The 16,866-nt window shown below is 37.8% G+C and overlaps 1 protein-coding gene across 10 annotated transcripts in view; it reads left to right on the top strand.

Moving 5' to 3' along the window:
* The window catches only part of PRSS51 (serine protease 51), a 60,007-nt gene that overhangs the window by 5,242 nt on the left and 37,899 nt on the right, over positions 1-16,866 (top strand). For 6 of the 10 annotated variants that reach the window (XR_009259155.1, XR_009259154.1, XR_009259152.1 and 3 more), the window contains exon 2: positions 14,303-14,507. The exons of 2 other annotated variants lie outside the window; for them this stretch is intronic. Coding sequence is in view for 3 of the 8 variants with exons in the window: in XM_058720809.1 (XP_058576792.1) it covers positions 14,324-14,507 (184 nt within the window). In the remaining 5 variants the exon portion in view is untranslated. Of the gene's footprint in view, positions 1-14,302; positions 14,508-15,064; positions 15,208-16,866 lie in introns of those variants that run through there. 2 more of the 10 variants (XM_058720810.1, XM_058720811.1) reach the window with 2 other exon arrangements.

Below are 16,866 nucleotides of genomic sequence, written 5' to 3'. Positions count from 1 at the left end.
TCGGGCTACGGTCACAATGTGTCTTAGTCACTTCTGGCTGCTATAACAAATACAGTTGACGCTTGAACAATACGGGGTTAGGGACACAGACCTGCCTTGCAGCCAAAAATCCCCATATAACTTTGACTCTTTAAAAACTTAACTACTAATAATGTCCTGTCCACTGAAAGCCTGACCAATAACATAAACAGTTGATTAACACATATTTTGTATGTTATGTATATTATATACTGTATTCTTATAATAAAGTAAGCTAGAGAAAAAAAATCTTACTAAGAAAGTCATAAGGAAGAGAATATATGTTGACAGTGCAGTACTATATTTATTAATATTGTAAGTTTACATCATCTGTTTACAAGATGAATTATTTGTCAGTGCCTACATCAACACTGTCTTATATGATATAAAACATTGTAAATATTATAAATATTACTAACACTAGACATCAAAAATGAAAATATAAGGTGAAAAATAAATTCATATTTCTTTAAAGGTATAATGATCCATGCATTGAAGCAGCAATATGATTGCTTTGTAGCCTAGTATAATTGATATGGTTGTATCATGGTAGCCTTGCTTATACACTAATGAGTGAATTGTTTTAAATTTTTTTATGGCAAGTAGTATTATAGTAATGTTCATAATGCAGTATTAGTAACATTGTTACAGTTTTTTAAAAACCACTTACCTGTGATGATATGCAGTTTCTCCAATTATGAGAGAGGAATACTGTACAGAAATGTAATTTTTTGAAGCAAAGTTTTAAAACAGTAACAAAGTTAACACATGATTAATCTATATTAAATATCACTCACCTTATGCCTATGTAGGAGAGGCTATACACTTCCATACAAGTATTGCACACAATGTTCTAGACAATGAATACTTAGGCAATGATGATGAACAAAACAAAATGTCTTGTACAGATTTTGCCTTACAGTTATTAGATTTTCACACACACACACACACACACACACAAACACACACACACACCACTGAAGGTTTATTAACTATATGGCATGATGATTATTTACTATTCATTAAGTGGAAGTGGATCATCATAGAGGTCTTCATCCTCATTGTTTTTCATATTGAATAGGCTGAGGAGGAAAAGGAGGAGGGTTTGGTCTTGCTGTCCCCGGGGGCGATAGAGGCAGGAGAGGTGGAGGAGGTGGAAGGGAGACAGGAGACACAGGCACACTTGGTATAACTTTATGGAAATACAACATAATTTCTGTCTGACTTTTTTGCTATTTTTCCCCCTCTGAAAATGTTTCTATATTGTACCAATACTTTTTTTCCACCACTTGCTTTAGTTTCAGTGGCTGTGCCTAGGAGGGGTCCATGTTGAAAAAGAGTCAAAAGCAGTCTTCAATAATAAGAATGCTTCTGCCAGATTGTCTAGCTCTGCTTCTTCTACATCTTCCTCATCATCTGGCACTGGTTCAGAAGCACCCATCTCCATCAAGTTGTCTTCTGTTGATTCCTCTAGTGTGGTGTCAATTAGCTCTTGAATTTCTCCAAGACCCGTATCTTAAAACCCTTCACGCCTCACTTTTTTTTTCCATATCCACAATCTCTTCCATGATTTCCTTGATTGGTTGTGCTGTAAATCCTGTAAAGTCATGCACAACATGTGGACAGTTTTCTCCAGCAGGAATTTATTGTTTTAGGCTTGATGGATTTCATGGCTTTTCCTATAACAATGATAGCATCTTCAATGGTGTAATTCCGTCAGACCTTCATGTTCTATCAGGATTCTCTTTCTTTGATAATCATTTACACAGAGTACCATGTGTAATGAGCCTTAAAGATCCTTATGACCTCCTGATCTAGGGGCTAAAATACAGATGTGTTTGATGATAAAATCACTTCTAGGCCTTTGGTGTTGAGCTCATGGGCCTCTGTATGGTTAGGAGCATTTCCAATCTCAAAAGAACTTTAAAAGGCAGTCCCTTACTGGCAAGGTATTTTCTGTCCTCAAGAACAAAGCATCGATGGAACCAATCCAGAAAAAAGGTTTTTGTTGTCTAGTCCTTCTTGTTATACAACCAAAAAACTGGAAGCTGGTGTTCATCTTTTCCCTGCAAGACTCAGGGTTAGCAACTTATATAGATAATAGCAGTCCTGATTATAAACCCAACGTTGACATAAAACAGTAGAGCTAGCCTATCCTCCCTGCCTTAAATACTGGTGCTTGCTCTTCCTCCATAGTAATAAATGTCCTTTGTGGCTCCCCCAACTCCCCGAATGGGGCAATTTCATCCGCATGAAAAAATCTGTTCAGGTGGGTGTCCTTTTTTTTTATTTTATGTTTTATTTTTTAAAATTTACATCCAAATTAATTAGCATTTAGTGCAACAATGATGTCAGGAGTAGATTCCTTAATGCCCCTTACCCATTTAGCCCATCCCTCCTCCCAAAACCCCTCCCGTAACCCTGTTTGTTCTCCATATTTATGAGTCTCTTTTGTTTTGTTCCCCTCCCTGTTTTTATATCATTTTTGTTTCCCTTCCCTTACGTTCATCTGTTTTGTCTCTTAAAATCCTCGTATGAGTGAAGTCATATGATATTTGTCTTTCTCTAATTTCACTTAGCATAATACCCTCCAGTTCCATCCACGTAGTTGCAAATGGCAAGATTTCATTCTTTTTGATTGCCGAGTAATACTCTAATATATATATATATATATATATATATATATATATATATATATATACCACATCTTCTTTATCCATACATCCATCGATGGACACTTGGGCTCTTTCCACACTTTGGCTATTGTTGATAGTGCTGCTATAAACACGGGAGTGCATGTGCCCCTTCAGAACAGCACACCAGTATCCCGTGGATAAATGCCTAGGAGTGCAATTGCTGGTGGTAAGGTAGTTCTATTTTTAGTTTTTTGAGGAAACTCCATACTGTTTTCCAGACTGGCTGCACCAGCTTGCCTTCCCACCAACAATGCAAAAGAGATCCTCTTTCTCTGCATCCTCACCAACATCTGTTGTTGCCTGAGTTATTCATGTTAGCCATTCTGAAGGTATAAGGTGGTATCTCATTGTGATTTTGATTTGTATTTGCCTGATGATGAGTGATGTTGAGCATTTTTTCATGTGTTGGTTGGCTATCTGGATGTCTTCTTTGGAGAAGTGTCTATTCATGTCTTTTGCCCATTTCTTCCCTGGATTATTTGTTTTTTGGGTGTTGAATTTTATAGGTTTTTTGTAGATTTTGGATACAGACCTGTTATCTGATATGTCGTTTGCAAATATCTTCTCCCATTCTGTCGGTTGCCTTTTAGTTTTGCTGATTGTTTCCTTCGCTGTGCAGAAGCTTTTTATTTTGATGAGATCCCAGTAGTTCATTTTTGCTTTTGTTTCCCTTGCCTCTAGAGACATGTTGAGTAAGAAGTTGCTGAGGGCAAGATCAAAGAGATTTTTGCCTGCTTTCTCCTTGAGGATTTTGATGGCTTCCTGTCTTACATTGAGGTCTTTCATCCATTTTGAGTTTATTTTTGTGTATGGTGTAAGAAAGTGGTCCAGGTTCATTCTTCTGTATGTCGCTGTCCAGTTTTCCCAGCACCACTTGCTGAAGAGACTGTCTTTATTCCATTGGATATTCTTTCCTGCTTTGTCAAAGATTAGTTGTCCATACGTTTGTGGGTCCATTTCTGGGTTTTCTATTCTGTTCCATTGATCTGAGTGTCTGTTCTTGTGCCAGTACCATACTGTCTTGATGATTACAGCTTTGTAGTATAGCTTGATGTCTGGGATTGTGATGCCTCCTGCTTTGGTTTTCTTTTTCAAGATTGCTTTGGCTATTTGGGGCTTTTCTTGTTCCATACAATTTTTAGGATTATTTGTTCTAGCTTTGTGAAGAACACTGGTGTTATTTTGATAGAGATGGCATTGAATACGTAGATTGCTTTGGGTAGTATCAACATTTTAACAATATTTGTTCTTCCTATCCAGGAGCATGGAATCCTTTTCCATTTTTTTTTGTGTCTTCTTCAGTTTCTTTCATAAGCTTTCTATAGTTTTCACTGTATAGATTTTTTACCTCTTTGGTTAGATTTATTCCTAGGTATTTTATGGTTTTTTGTGCAACTGTAACTGGGATCGATTCCTTGATTTCTCTTTCTGTCGCTTTATTGTTGGTGTATAGGAATGCAACCGATTTCTGTGCATTGATTTTATATCCTGCAACTTTGCTGAATTCATGAATCAATTCTAGCAGTTTTTTGGTGGTATCTTTTGGGTTTTCCATATAGAGTATCATGTCATCTGCAAAGAGTGAAAGTTTGACCTCCTCCTGGCCAATTTGGATGCTTTTTATTTCTTAGTGTTGTCTGACTGCAGAGTCTAAAGACTTCCAATATTATGTTGAATAACAGTGGCGAGAGTGGACATCCCTGTCTTGTTCCTGATCTTAGGGGGAAAGCTCTTAGTTTTTCCCCATTGAGGATGATATTAACATTGGGTCGTTCACATATGACTTTTCTGATCTTGAGGTATGCTCCTTCTACCCCTACTTTCTTGAGGGTCTTTATCAAGAAACAATGCTGTATTTTGTCAAATGCTTTCTCTGCATCTTTGGAGAGGATCATATGGTTCTTTTCCTTTCTTTTATTGATGTGATGAATCATGTTAATTGTTTGCAGATATTGAACCAGCCCCGTATCCCAGGTATAAATCCTGCTTGGTCGTGGTGAATAATTTTTTTAATGTATTGTTGGATCCGGTTGGCTAATATCTTGTTGAGGATTTTTGCATTCATGTTCATCAGGGAAATTGGTCTATAGTTCTCCTTTGTAGTGTGATCTCTGCCTGGTTTTGGAATCATAGAAAGAGTTTGGAAGTTTTCCTTCCATTTCTATTTTTTGGAACAGCTTCAAGAGAATAGGTGTTACCTCTTCCTTAAATGTTAGGTAGCATTCCCCTGGAAAGCCATCTGGCCCTGGACTCTTGTTTTTTGGCAGATTTTTGATTACGAATTCGATTTCCTTACTGGTTATGGGTCTGTTCAAATTTTCTATTTCTTCCTGTTTCAGTTTTGGTAGTGTATATGTATCTAGGAATTTGTTCATTTCTTCCATATTGCCCATTTTATTGGCATATAATTGCTCATAATATTCTCTTATTATTGTTTTTATTTCTGCTTTTTGGTTGTGATCTCTCCTCTTTCATTCTTGATTTTATTTATGTTGGTCTTTCCTTTCTCTTTTTATCAAACTGGCTAGTGGTTTATCAATTTTGTTAATTCTTTCAAAGAACCAGCTTCTGGTTTCATTGATCTGTTCTACTGGTTTTTTTTTTTGGTTTCGATAGCATTAATTTCTGCTCTAATCTTTATTATTTCCTGTCTTCTACTGGTTTGGGGTTTTATTTGCTGTTCTTTTACCACTTCCCTAAGGTGTGAGGTTAGGTTGTGTGTCCGAGAATTTTCTTCCTTCTTTAGGAAGGCCTGGATTGCTATATATTTTCCTCTTATGACCGCCTTTGCTGCGTCCCCAAGGTTTTGGGTTGTGATGTTATAATTCTCATTGACTTCCATATACTTTTTAATTTCCTCTTTAACTGCTTGGTTACCCCATTCATTCTTTAGTAGGATGTTCTTCAATCTCCAAGTATTTTTACCTCTCCAAAATTTTTCTTGTGGTTGATTTCGAGTTTCATAGTGTCGTGGTCTGAAAATATGCATGGTGCGATCTCGATCTTTTTGTACTTATTTAGGGCTGTTTTGTGTCCCAGTATATGGTTTATTCTGGAGAACGTTCCAGGTGCACTGGAGAAGAATATATATTCTACTGCTCTAGGATGGAATATTCTGAATATATCTGTAAGTCCATCTGGTCCAGTGTGTCATTCCAAGCCATTGTTTCCTTGTTGATTTTTTGATTAGATGATCTGTCCATTGCTGTGAGTGGGTGTTGAAGTCTCCTACTATTATGGTATTACTATCAATGAGTTTCTTTATGTTTGTGATTAGTTGATTTATATATTTGGGTGTTTTCACATTTGGCACATAAATGTTTACAATTGTTAGGTGTTCTTGGTGGATAGACCCCTTGATCTTATTTTCTTACCCATTCTGTTACCCTATATCTTTTGAGTGGAGCATTGAGTCCATTGACGTTTTGAGTGAGTACTGAAAGATATGAATTTATTGCCATTATGATGCTTGTAGAGTTGGAGTTTCTGGTGGTGTTCTCTTGTCCTTTCTAATCCTTGTTGCATATATATATATATATATATATATATATATATATATATAATTTTCAATCTTTTCTCCCCTCAGAGAGTCCTCCTTAAAATTTCTTGTAGGGATGGTTTAGTGGTCACAAACTCCTTTAATTTTTGTTCGTCTGGAAAACTTTTTATCTCTCCTTCTATTTTGAATGATATCCTGCTGGATAAAGAATTCTTGGCTGCATATTTTTCTGATCCAGCACACTGAATATATCCTGCTACTCCTTTCTGGCCTGCCAAGTTTCTGTGGATAGGTCTGCTGCAAACCTGATCTGTCTTCCCTTGTAGGTTAGGGCCTTTTTTCCCTTGTTGCTTTCACGATTCTCTCCTTGTCTGAGTATTTTGTGAATTTGACTATGATATGCCTTGTTGATGGTCGGGTTTTGATAAATCTAATGGGGGTCCTCCGTGCTTCCTGGATTCTAATGTTTATGTCTCTCCCCAGGTTAGGAAAGTTTCCCACTATGATTTGCTCACATAAGCCTTCTATGCCTATTTCTGTCTCCTCCTCTTCTGGGACCCCTATGATTCTGATGTTTTCCCTTTTTAATGAGTCACTGATTTCTCTAATTCTTAAATAGTGCTCTTTTGCCTTAATCTCCCTCTTTTTTCTGCTTCATTATTCTCTATAAGTTTGTTCTCTATATCGTTGAATCTCTGTTCTGCCTCAGCCTTCCTTGACACCGCGGCATCCATCCATGATTGCAGCTCAGTTATAGCATTTTTTAATTTCATTCTGGCTATTTTTCACTTCTTTTATCTCTGCAGAAAGGGATTCTAACCTATTTTCAACGCCAGCTAGTATTCTTATTCTCGCGATTCTAAATTTTGGTTCAGATATCATGCTTGTATCTGTGTTGGTTAAATCCCTGGCTGTCGTTTCTTCATGCTCTTTCTTTTGGGGTGAATTCCTTCATTTTGTCATTTTGAGCAGAAAAAAGGTATTAATGAGGTAGAAAAATTAAAATAAAAAATTTAAAATTAAAAAATATTAAAATTAAAAAATTAAACACACACACACACACACATAAATCGAATAAATGATGCTGGATCCTAGGTGTTTTGGTGTGGGTGTTGAAAATGGCTTGACAGATTAGAGAAAAAAAGGGAGGGGATGAAAAAAGGATATTGTTTGAGACTTTGAAAAAGTGAATACACTGAAGTATACTAAAATGAGATGATGGGAGTAAAGTAGAATTTGAAAAAATTTACACAAAAATAAAGAATATAGTATCAAAAAATTAAAGAAAAATATTTTTATCAGAAATTGAGAATAAAATGAATTTTTTGTTTCTATATTCAAGAAAAGGAAGAGAAACAAAAAAGAGGAAAAAAAGAAAAAATAAAAAGGCGATTTTTTGAAAATTTGAAAAGGTGAATACACTGAAGTAGACTAAAATAAAATGATGGACGTAAAATAGAATTTGAAAAAAATTACACAAAAGTAAAGAATATAGTAGAAAAAAATTAAAAATATTTTACTAGAAATTGAAAATAAAAATGAATTTTTTCTTTTTCTATATTCAAGAAAAGAGACAAAAAAGAGAAAAAAAAGAAAAAAAAATCATTTGAGAATTTGAAAAAGTGAATACACTGTAGTAGACTAAAATAAAACGATGGAAGTAAAATAGAATTGGAAAAAATTTACACAAAAGTAAAAAATATAGTAAAAAAATTAAAGAAAAATATTTTTAATAAAAATTGAAAATAAAATGAATTTTTTCTTTTTGTGTATTCAAGAAAAAGAAAAGAAGTAAAAAAGAGGAAAAAAAAAGAAAATCGAATAGATGGACTTGCTAACAGATTGAAACAGGAGTGAAATTACTTCGTTTTCCCCTAGAAGACAGACTATGAAGTGCTTTATAGTCTGTAAACTAAGTAGGAGGTGAGACTTGTGTTCTTGAAGAGCGAGGTTGGCCCAGTTGGGCGGGGCTCAGTGCAATGGCTCTGTTCTTTACTAGATGGCGATGCTAGCCTACTGGGGTGGATTGTTGTGAGGCTTGCAGGTGCGTATGCGCATGCGTGGGAGTGGTGAAAATGATGTCACCCATGTACCCAGTCTGTTCTGGATCAGCAATTGCGCACCCATCCTCTGTCTTCAGCTCTCGTCCACTCCCCCCTTTTTCACTCTCCATGACCAAGCCCCAGGCAATACCTGTCTCCCAAGTTTTGTCTCAGATGCGGCTGCCTTCCCTGGGCCCTTACTTCTGAAAGACTGTGGCTTTGACCCGTTCCGCCCCTCTGTGGAAGGGTCTCACCGAGCAATGGCTGAATGAGCAATGGCCAAACATTGGCTGTACCCACAAACGCTTGCTGGAGCCTTCTGCTGCCAGTGCCCCGAGACTGTGTCAGGTGCCATCCTGCCCCAGAAAAAGTTCAAGAGATTGTGTAGCAGCAGCATTTCAGGGATTATGGAAAATCACAGTACACAGCTGGAACCAGGCTTCACCCTTAACGACCCTTTTCCAGCACCAGCAATTGTAGCCGTTTTCTGGGGTCTTCTGGGACCAGGTGGCTTCAATAGTCTCTACCAAATGTCCATCCAGCAGTGGAACCGCTTTTCCCCATGTGGCCCGAGAACCTCCCAGACCCCACTCTGTTCCTGGTGATTCACCCTTCCCACCAGAGCACTGCCAGGTATCTAGCTGTGGAGTTGCAGCCTTTGCACTTCCCTTGTTTACAGTCTTAATGGAATTCCAACCCTCTCCTTTCTCCTTTCTCCCTTTTTAGTTTAGTCCCTGAGGCTATTTCCAATTTATTACGTTCTCTCCAGCTGCTTTTGGGGAGGGGTGCTTTTCCTGTGTTCTCCCCCTGGTCTCCATCCTCTTTCCACCCGCAGAAGCACCTCCCTTCCCGCAGCTTCTCACTCCCCAAGTTCACTTGTCAGCACCGCATACCTGGTGAATTCTGTGGTTCAGGTTGTGCAGATTGTTGTGTTAATCCTCCAATCCTCCAATAGGTGTGCAGGATGGTTTAGTGTTGGTCTGGCTGTATTACATGGATGCGAGACACACAAAAAACTTCCATGCTGTTCTGCCATCTTGGCTTCTTCTGGTAGGTGTCCTTTTCTTAATGCCATCTAGGAACTAATCTGCTGCTTCTTGGTCAGCAGAAGCTGCTCTCCTGTTATCTTGACATTTTTTAATCTAAACCTCTTTTTAAAATTATCAAACTATCCTTTGTTGGCATTAAATTCACCAGTTTAGATCCTTCGCCTTCCTTTTGCTTTGTTGTTATATAATGACATTGCTTTTCCTGAAATCATATTAGAGGCTAGAGGCATGCCTTTCTTATAGTAATCTTGCACCCATATGAAAGCTGCATTTTTAATATGAGGTAAAAAGGCACTTTGCAAAAGTTCAAGGTTTTTGCACCTGCTGGCATAGCTGCAGTGATGTCTTCATGGATTTCCTTTTCTTTTTGTTACAAACGTCCTTATGCTGGATTCATTTATCTTGGAAATGGCGGGCAACCACAGCTGCACATGTCAGCGTATGATACATTTGAAAGAAACTTTTTCTTGTAATGTCATGACTTTTTTTCTGCTTCTTGGGATCACTATCAGTATCACTAGTAACACTTCATATGGGTGTATAGTGTTACTCAAGGTTTACAGTATTGCACTAAACATAATGAAAAATACACAAGAACCATGAGAGATCACTTTTTACTGCAATATACAGTTTACTGGAAAGACAACAGCTTGGCATCACAGCATTTTAAGTGGATACTCCCAACACTGGAGCTCACTGCAATAGCAATGGGAGATGGTTATGAAATTATTACAGTAGTACAGTATACAGTATGGTTAATTTTATGCAGTTATGATTTAATACTGCATTTTTATGTTTACTTTTTATTTCTTATTTGACTGTGAATTGTTCCATGTATGGTCTATAATTTTTGTGTGCCTATGCTTTGACAAATTTTAACCTTTTTTAAGAAATATGTGTGTATTTTATAGCAGTAAATGAGAAAATAATCTAGTATATACATGTATTTTGTGCATTTGTGGCACACCAAAATTTTAAATTTTTTTGATATTTCTAGGCTATGCAATTTGTCTGTTTTTCCAAATTTTTGCAAATCTCCAAAAATTTTTCCACAGAATTTATTGGAAAAAATATGTGTAAGTGGACTTGTGCAGTTAAAAATCCATGTTATTCAAGGCCTACATGTGCCCTAGACTGAGTGACTTAATCAACAGATATTTATATCTCATAGTTCTGGAAGTTGGAAATCCAAACTCAGGGTGCCAGTATGGTTGGTTCTTAGGGCTCTCTTCATGGTTTTCAAACAGCTGCCTTTTCAGTGGGTCATCACATGGCAAGTGAGAGATCTCTCCCTGTCTCTTATAAGGACACTAATCCAATTCATGAGGACTCCACCCTCATGACCTAATTATCTTTCAAAGGCCCACTTCCAAATCCTGTCACATTGGAGTTAGGTCTCAACAAATGAATTTGGAGGGGGATACACACATGCAGTCCACAACTGCATTGTAATGCATCCCAAAGATACTTGCTGTGATGATGCAGTAGTGTTCTGGAGTCCAGTTTACAAGTTAATCACCAACTTTGCATTTTTGGTCAGGGGAAGATCATGATCATTGTCCTAGGTATACAGTCTCTGAGGTCATCTTTACATCTAACCCTCTTGGATTCTGAGTGAGGTACCTGGCGTTGTGGAAGGATAAGGCACTGGCTGGTTCTGATGGCTTCCTGCATGTCAAGGTTTTGCATTTCCCATCACATTTAATCTGGAGAACAACTCTGTAAACTAGACCAAGTTATCTCCTTTCCTCATTTCACAGTGAAGAAAGCAACCTAGGACAAGTTAAGGAACCAGACCAGATCACAAGTTACTGGATCTAGGGGTTAATTTTATGTGTTAACTTGATTGGATCATGGAGTGCCCAGATATTTAGTTAAACATTATTTCTGAGTGTGTCTGTGAGGGTGTTTTCAGATGAGATTAGCATTTGAATTTGTCCATAGAATAAAGAAGATGGCCCTTCCCAATGTGGGCAGACATTTTCCAATCACTTGAAGGCCTGAATAGAACAAAAAGGTGGAAGAGGGGAAATTTTTCTCTCTGCTTGATTATGTGAGCTGTGACATCAGCCTTCGGCCCTCCGACTTACACAATTAACCCTCTGGATCTCAGGCTTTTAGAGTTGGAGTAGAACTTACATCACCATTTTTCTTGTTTCTCAGGCATTTGGACTTGGACTAGAACTACACCATTGGCCTTCTGGCTCTCTGGCTTCATACTACATCAATGGCTTTCTTGGGTCTCCAGTTTGCAGATGGCAGATAATGGGACTTCTTATCCTACATGATTGCATGAGCCAATTCCTTATAATAATAAATCATTACATGTTTGATATATAATAGCCTATTGGTTCTGTTTACCTGAATAATGCTGACTAATTACTCTAAATATGCCAGGATCCAAACCCAGTTCTTCCCAGCTCCAAGTCCATTACTACTCCACATTGTGCTTTTAGACATATAACCATAGTTAATTTTCACATTATTTTGGCTCATCCTCTGGAAAAACCCATGAGGAGAGAGAAAAAAAACTTTGACTTGTTCAAGATAATACAACTCATCAGGGAAAAGCACACCATTCCCATGTCAAACTACCTTGAGTGGGAGGCCAGCCTTTGTTCTCAGGGCATTCATTCATTCATTCATTCCAACTATTTATTGTCTAATATGTACCAAGCAATTCTCTAACAACTAGGGATGTAGGAGGAAATACAAAATGAGAAGCCCTTGCCCTCACTAAGGTTATAGTCTAGTGGAAGAGAAAGAAATTAAATAAATCCTGAAGATATAGACTCTATCAGATGATCATAAGTACTATAGGAAAATAAAGCAGGGAAAGAGTATAGGGAGTGCAGATTGGGAAGGTAGCAGGTGTTTTTAACAGAGTGTTTGGGGAGGTCTAACTGACAAGGTGACAGAAGAGACCTTAAGGAATGAGGGAGCAAGACTTGTACATAATTGGAAAGCCTTCTAGGTAGCTAGGGAGACTTGTAGGTAACTGGGGATTCTTGTAGGTAACTGAGGAATATTGTTGTAATCTTGTAATATCATAAGAAATATATGTTGTGGTCTTCATCTGGGTCCCTGGCCAGAACCCTTAAAATCTTTGTAATTTATTAAGTCTAAGAACAATAGAAACATCTTTGTTTTAATATGTGGTTCTCGTCGTGGCCCCTAAAGTAGCTCTCGGGTGATAAAGAAGAAAGGAGTGTCTCTTTTTTTATCCATAACAAGCCTTTTTCAACCACACCTGAGTTTATGTTAATATGGTGACTTGAAAAACCCCTTAGGATAGAGAACTGATCTCCTGATTAGAAGATCTCCTGATTAGAAGGTTAGAACTTACAGCCCCAGAGCTGGAGATTGAATTAATCACCAGTGGCCAGTGATTTAGTCAATCATGCCTACATAAAAACCTTAACTGAAGGAGCTCAGAGAACATCTGGGTTGGTGAACATATGATGGTGCTGGAACAGGGGCATACCTAGAGAGGGCCTGAAAACTCCATGTCCCTTCCCATACCTTGTTCTATGTATCTTTTCCATTCAGTTATTCCTGAGTTGTATTCTTTATAATAAATTAGTAATAGTGAGTAAAGCACTTTACTGAGTTCTGTGAGCTATTCTAGCAAATTATTGAAACTGAGGTGGGGGGTCGTAGGAACTCCTGATTTATATATAGAGGGTCAGTCAGAAGTGTAAGTGACAACCTAGATTTGTGATTGGCATCTGAAGTGGATGCAGTGTTGTGGGACTGGCCCTTAACCTGTGGGGTCTGCACTAACTCCAGGTAGTTAGTTGTCAGAATTGAGTTCAACTGTAGAACACCCATTCAATATCCACTAAAAACTGGAGAAGTGCTTGATGTGGAAAAACCCATACATCTGTTATCAGAACTGTTGTGAGAATAAAGGAAAATAGGAGTTCTTATTTTACTTGTAGACAACAGCTACTTTAGGCAGTTGGCACTTCCTTATTTAACCTCTCATATAGTCATTCTTTAAATTCTTTACAAAGACTGTTGTACCTGGGAAGAGATAGTGTGGTAGCTATAGAGTAAGTCAGAGTAGAGGGAGAGCATTTTGAGACTGTAGTTTATTTAGAAGGTTTTAAGGTGGAAATGACTTGAACACATTTCAATGGGGATGAGAAAGATGTGGAAGAGAAAAGGAGCATGAGGACAAGGAAGGGAGTATATAGTTGATAATATCAGATTCCTAAGGATGTGGGAGGATGGCGAGGTTCAGAGGACACGTGGAAGGGTTATCTTTAATCAGGAGGCATTGCTCCTCTTTGGAACATTCTAGTCCTATTTTGCACAGTAAACACCCTCTTCTTATTTTCCTATAGTACTTCGGACAATTGCCAGTCTCCTTTTCCAGCTCTGCTTCCTCTGTATGATGGTAAATGTGGGCAGTTCTTCCAGGCTCAGACCTAGGCCCTCTTTGCATTTCTCTCCACACCTTCTGAGTGGACAATCTCATTCATTCCGGTGATTTCAATAAATGGATGACTTTCCAACTGACACTTCTACCCCTAATTTTCAAATCTGTACTTGTACCTGCCTGTTCATCCTGTATAGCTCATCGATCACATTACTTTTATATTCAACCTCTTTAGTATCTCTCAATTGCATCTGTTTCTTGGTAACTCCACTGTTACAGGCTGAACTGTGTCCCTCTTAAAATTTGTATGTTGACGTCCCAGCCCCCAGCACCTCAGAATGTAACCATATTTGGAGGTAAGGTTTTTAAAGAGATGATTAAGTTAAAATTAGGTCTAATCCAATATGACTTGTGTTCTTATAAACAGAGGAAGATGGTTACCAGTGGGGACATAGGTGGGGGATAGTTGAAAGAGGTGATGGGGATTAAGGAGTGTACTTGTGATGAGCACTGGATCATGTCTAAAAGTGTTGAATTGCTATATAGTACACCTGAAACTAATCTAACACTGTATGTTAACTACACTGGAATTAAAATAAATTTTTTTCAAAAAGAGGGAGAGATACCAGGAGGACATGTCCACAGAGAGAAGACCATGTGAAGAGGCAGCAAGAGGGTGGCCATCTGCACACCAAGGGGAGATGCCTGGAACAGATTCTTCCATTATCGCCCTCAGAAGGAAACCAATCCTGCTGACAAACTTGACCTGGGACTTCCCAGCCTCCAGAACTGAGAAATTTCTGCTGTTTAAGCCACCCAGTATGTGATATTTTGTTATGGTAACTTTGGCATGCTAATACACCCACCCTCTTTTCTATTTTAGGCCACCACCATCTTTCATCTGCATTTCTGGAACCCTTCTTAAATTTTATTCTCTTTTCTAGTTTCATCCTCTCTAAAACAATCTCTGTGTTATACTCAGAGTAATCTTTTCATGCATATGTGACTATATGACATACTTTCACTCCACCACTCTCCCCATTAATGTCACAAGACAGTTAAATATTCTAAAAAGTCAGAGCGGGCTTTGAGATAAAACATATGAAAACTTACCTAAGGAAGTTTTGATGTCAAAGCAAATGGTAGACTACGTGGCTCCTCAAGAGGCTCAGAGCCAAAAGTGGGAAGGGAGTGTGCAGATTAAAGTTTGCCTAACATGGTATCTCTTTATTCCCCACTGCACAGGGAATACAGGGAAGGATTGGTCACACAGATTCATTAAGCCAGGCTTTCCTGCATCCCCTGTTTCCTCTCTAACCCCAGGCTTACTATGATGTCACCCAGGACCAGCTTGGCCATGTATTTGTGATGGCCCCAACTGAAACAGTTGCAGCTGGCACTTTATCAGCTTTGGCTAGAGGCATAGGTTGAGCAATTCTGGACTGGAATGAAAAGAAGATGCTCCAGCTTCTAATTCCACTGCTCATGGCACTCAAGGGGCATGCGCAAGAAGAGTCAGGTCTGTGCCAGGCTAACAGAGCAGAGGATGGAGAGAGGCCTGCAACCTCTTACCTGGTTCCTGTAGAGTTAATGTAGAATTCTGAGGGAAGGTTGAGTTAGAGCAAATGGCTCAGGAAGTGAGGAGATCACAACTGATTAATCAAAGTAGATATTTTGGGCTGAGTGAATAATGCCATTTAAAATGATCCCCCAGGATCTGGAAATATAGGAGACTTGGAGTAACATTAGCAATTGCCTCTGCTTCTCCAGTCCCCACTCCCCTCTTTGTAAATGTATTAAGCACCTTTCTGAGCCCAGCATAGTGCTGGGACCACTATGGAATAAGTGGAATAAGTGGAATAAAGACCTTATTAATTTAGACAACCCATATTAGATTATGTAATCTCATAAAGTGGGAAAAGTTATAGGACTATTATAAGAACAAGTGAACGAATGCAGCATTTTCAAGTATGTTCTGTAGACCCCTTGTCCTATTAGAAGCTTATGGTTAGACAAGATTTAGAAATGTTCTCTTCATTACTTTTTCTGTAGAGTCACAGTGGATACTCACAAAGTAAAAGTTATGAGAAATCTCACTGTAAAGAAAATAGAACAATTTTATTTAATCTGGTATTTCTGAAATGTATCTGGTCACAAGACCACCCTTTACATTTGTAAACATTGTATTTGTAACATTTTCCTTATTTGTAACATTTTTGATTTATTCTTTTGAGAATTACCGGTTCCTATAGTTTTCTCATTTTTCCTACTTGAATGGGTGTTGTAAACTGGTTTGTAGGAACTTTAAAAAAAAAAAATTTAATGACATTAGCCCTATGTCTCTTATGTGTGCTGCAAAACATTTTCTCCTAATTCTTCAACACTCTTCAAACTCTATTTTGGACAAAATTTAAAAGTTTTAAATTTATGTAAAAGTTCATCAATATTTTTACTTATGGTTCTTAGCTTTTATTTGATGTGCTAGAAAGATCTTCTCATCCCAGATTATAAACACAATCAGACCTGTAGAATAATGTGAGCTCTGAAGTTAGATTGTCTGCAACTAATTACATTTCCTCCACATACTTGCTATGTCATCTCAGAATGAATTACTAAATATCTTTGTATTCATTTCTCCATCTGTAAAATGGTAATATTAAGGTTACTGTGAGGGTTAAATATGCATAAAGTTCTGAGGACAGTGCCAGGCACCTTGTAAATACTGAAAATTTGTTAGCTGCCATTATTCCAGCATTTATATGATTTTGTCTTAAATTAACGTTTTCCTCATCCCAAGTTGATAAAGATATTTTCCTATGTTATTTTCTAGAAGCTTATTATTCATATTTTACATTTAGATATGCAACCCATTTAGTTTCAAATTTTATGTACAAACAAGGTAGAGTTCAAGATTTTTTTTTAAAAGAAAGTAACCTACAAAGGAACCCTCATTCATCTATCTTCAGATTTCTCAGCAGAAAATCTACAGGCCAGGAGAGAGTGGAACAACATGTTCAAAGTGTTGAAAGATAAAACTTGCCAGCCAGGAATACTTTATCCAGCAAGGTATCCCTCAGATATGAAAGAGAAATAAAGCCTTTGTCAGACAAACAAAAGCTGAGAGAGTACACCATCACTAGATCTGTCTTGTAAGAAATGCTGAAAAGAGTCCTCCAGG

Source organism: Neofelis nebulosa, chromosome 3 (genome assembly GCF_028018385.1).
Source record: "Neofelis nebulosa isolate mNeoNeb1 chromosome 3, mNeoNeb1.pri, whole genome shotgun sequence".
NCBI lineage: Eukaryota > Metazoa > Chordata > Mammalia > Carnivora > Felidae > Neofelis > Neofelis nebulosa.
Note: the sequence above shows the minus strand (reverse complement) of the source record. Positions and strands in the feature narration are given on the sequence as shown.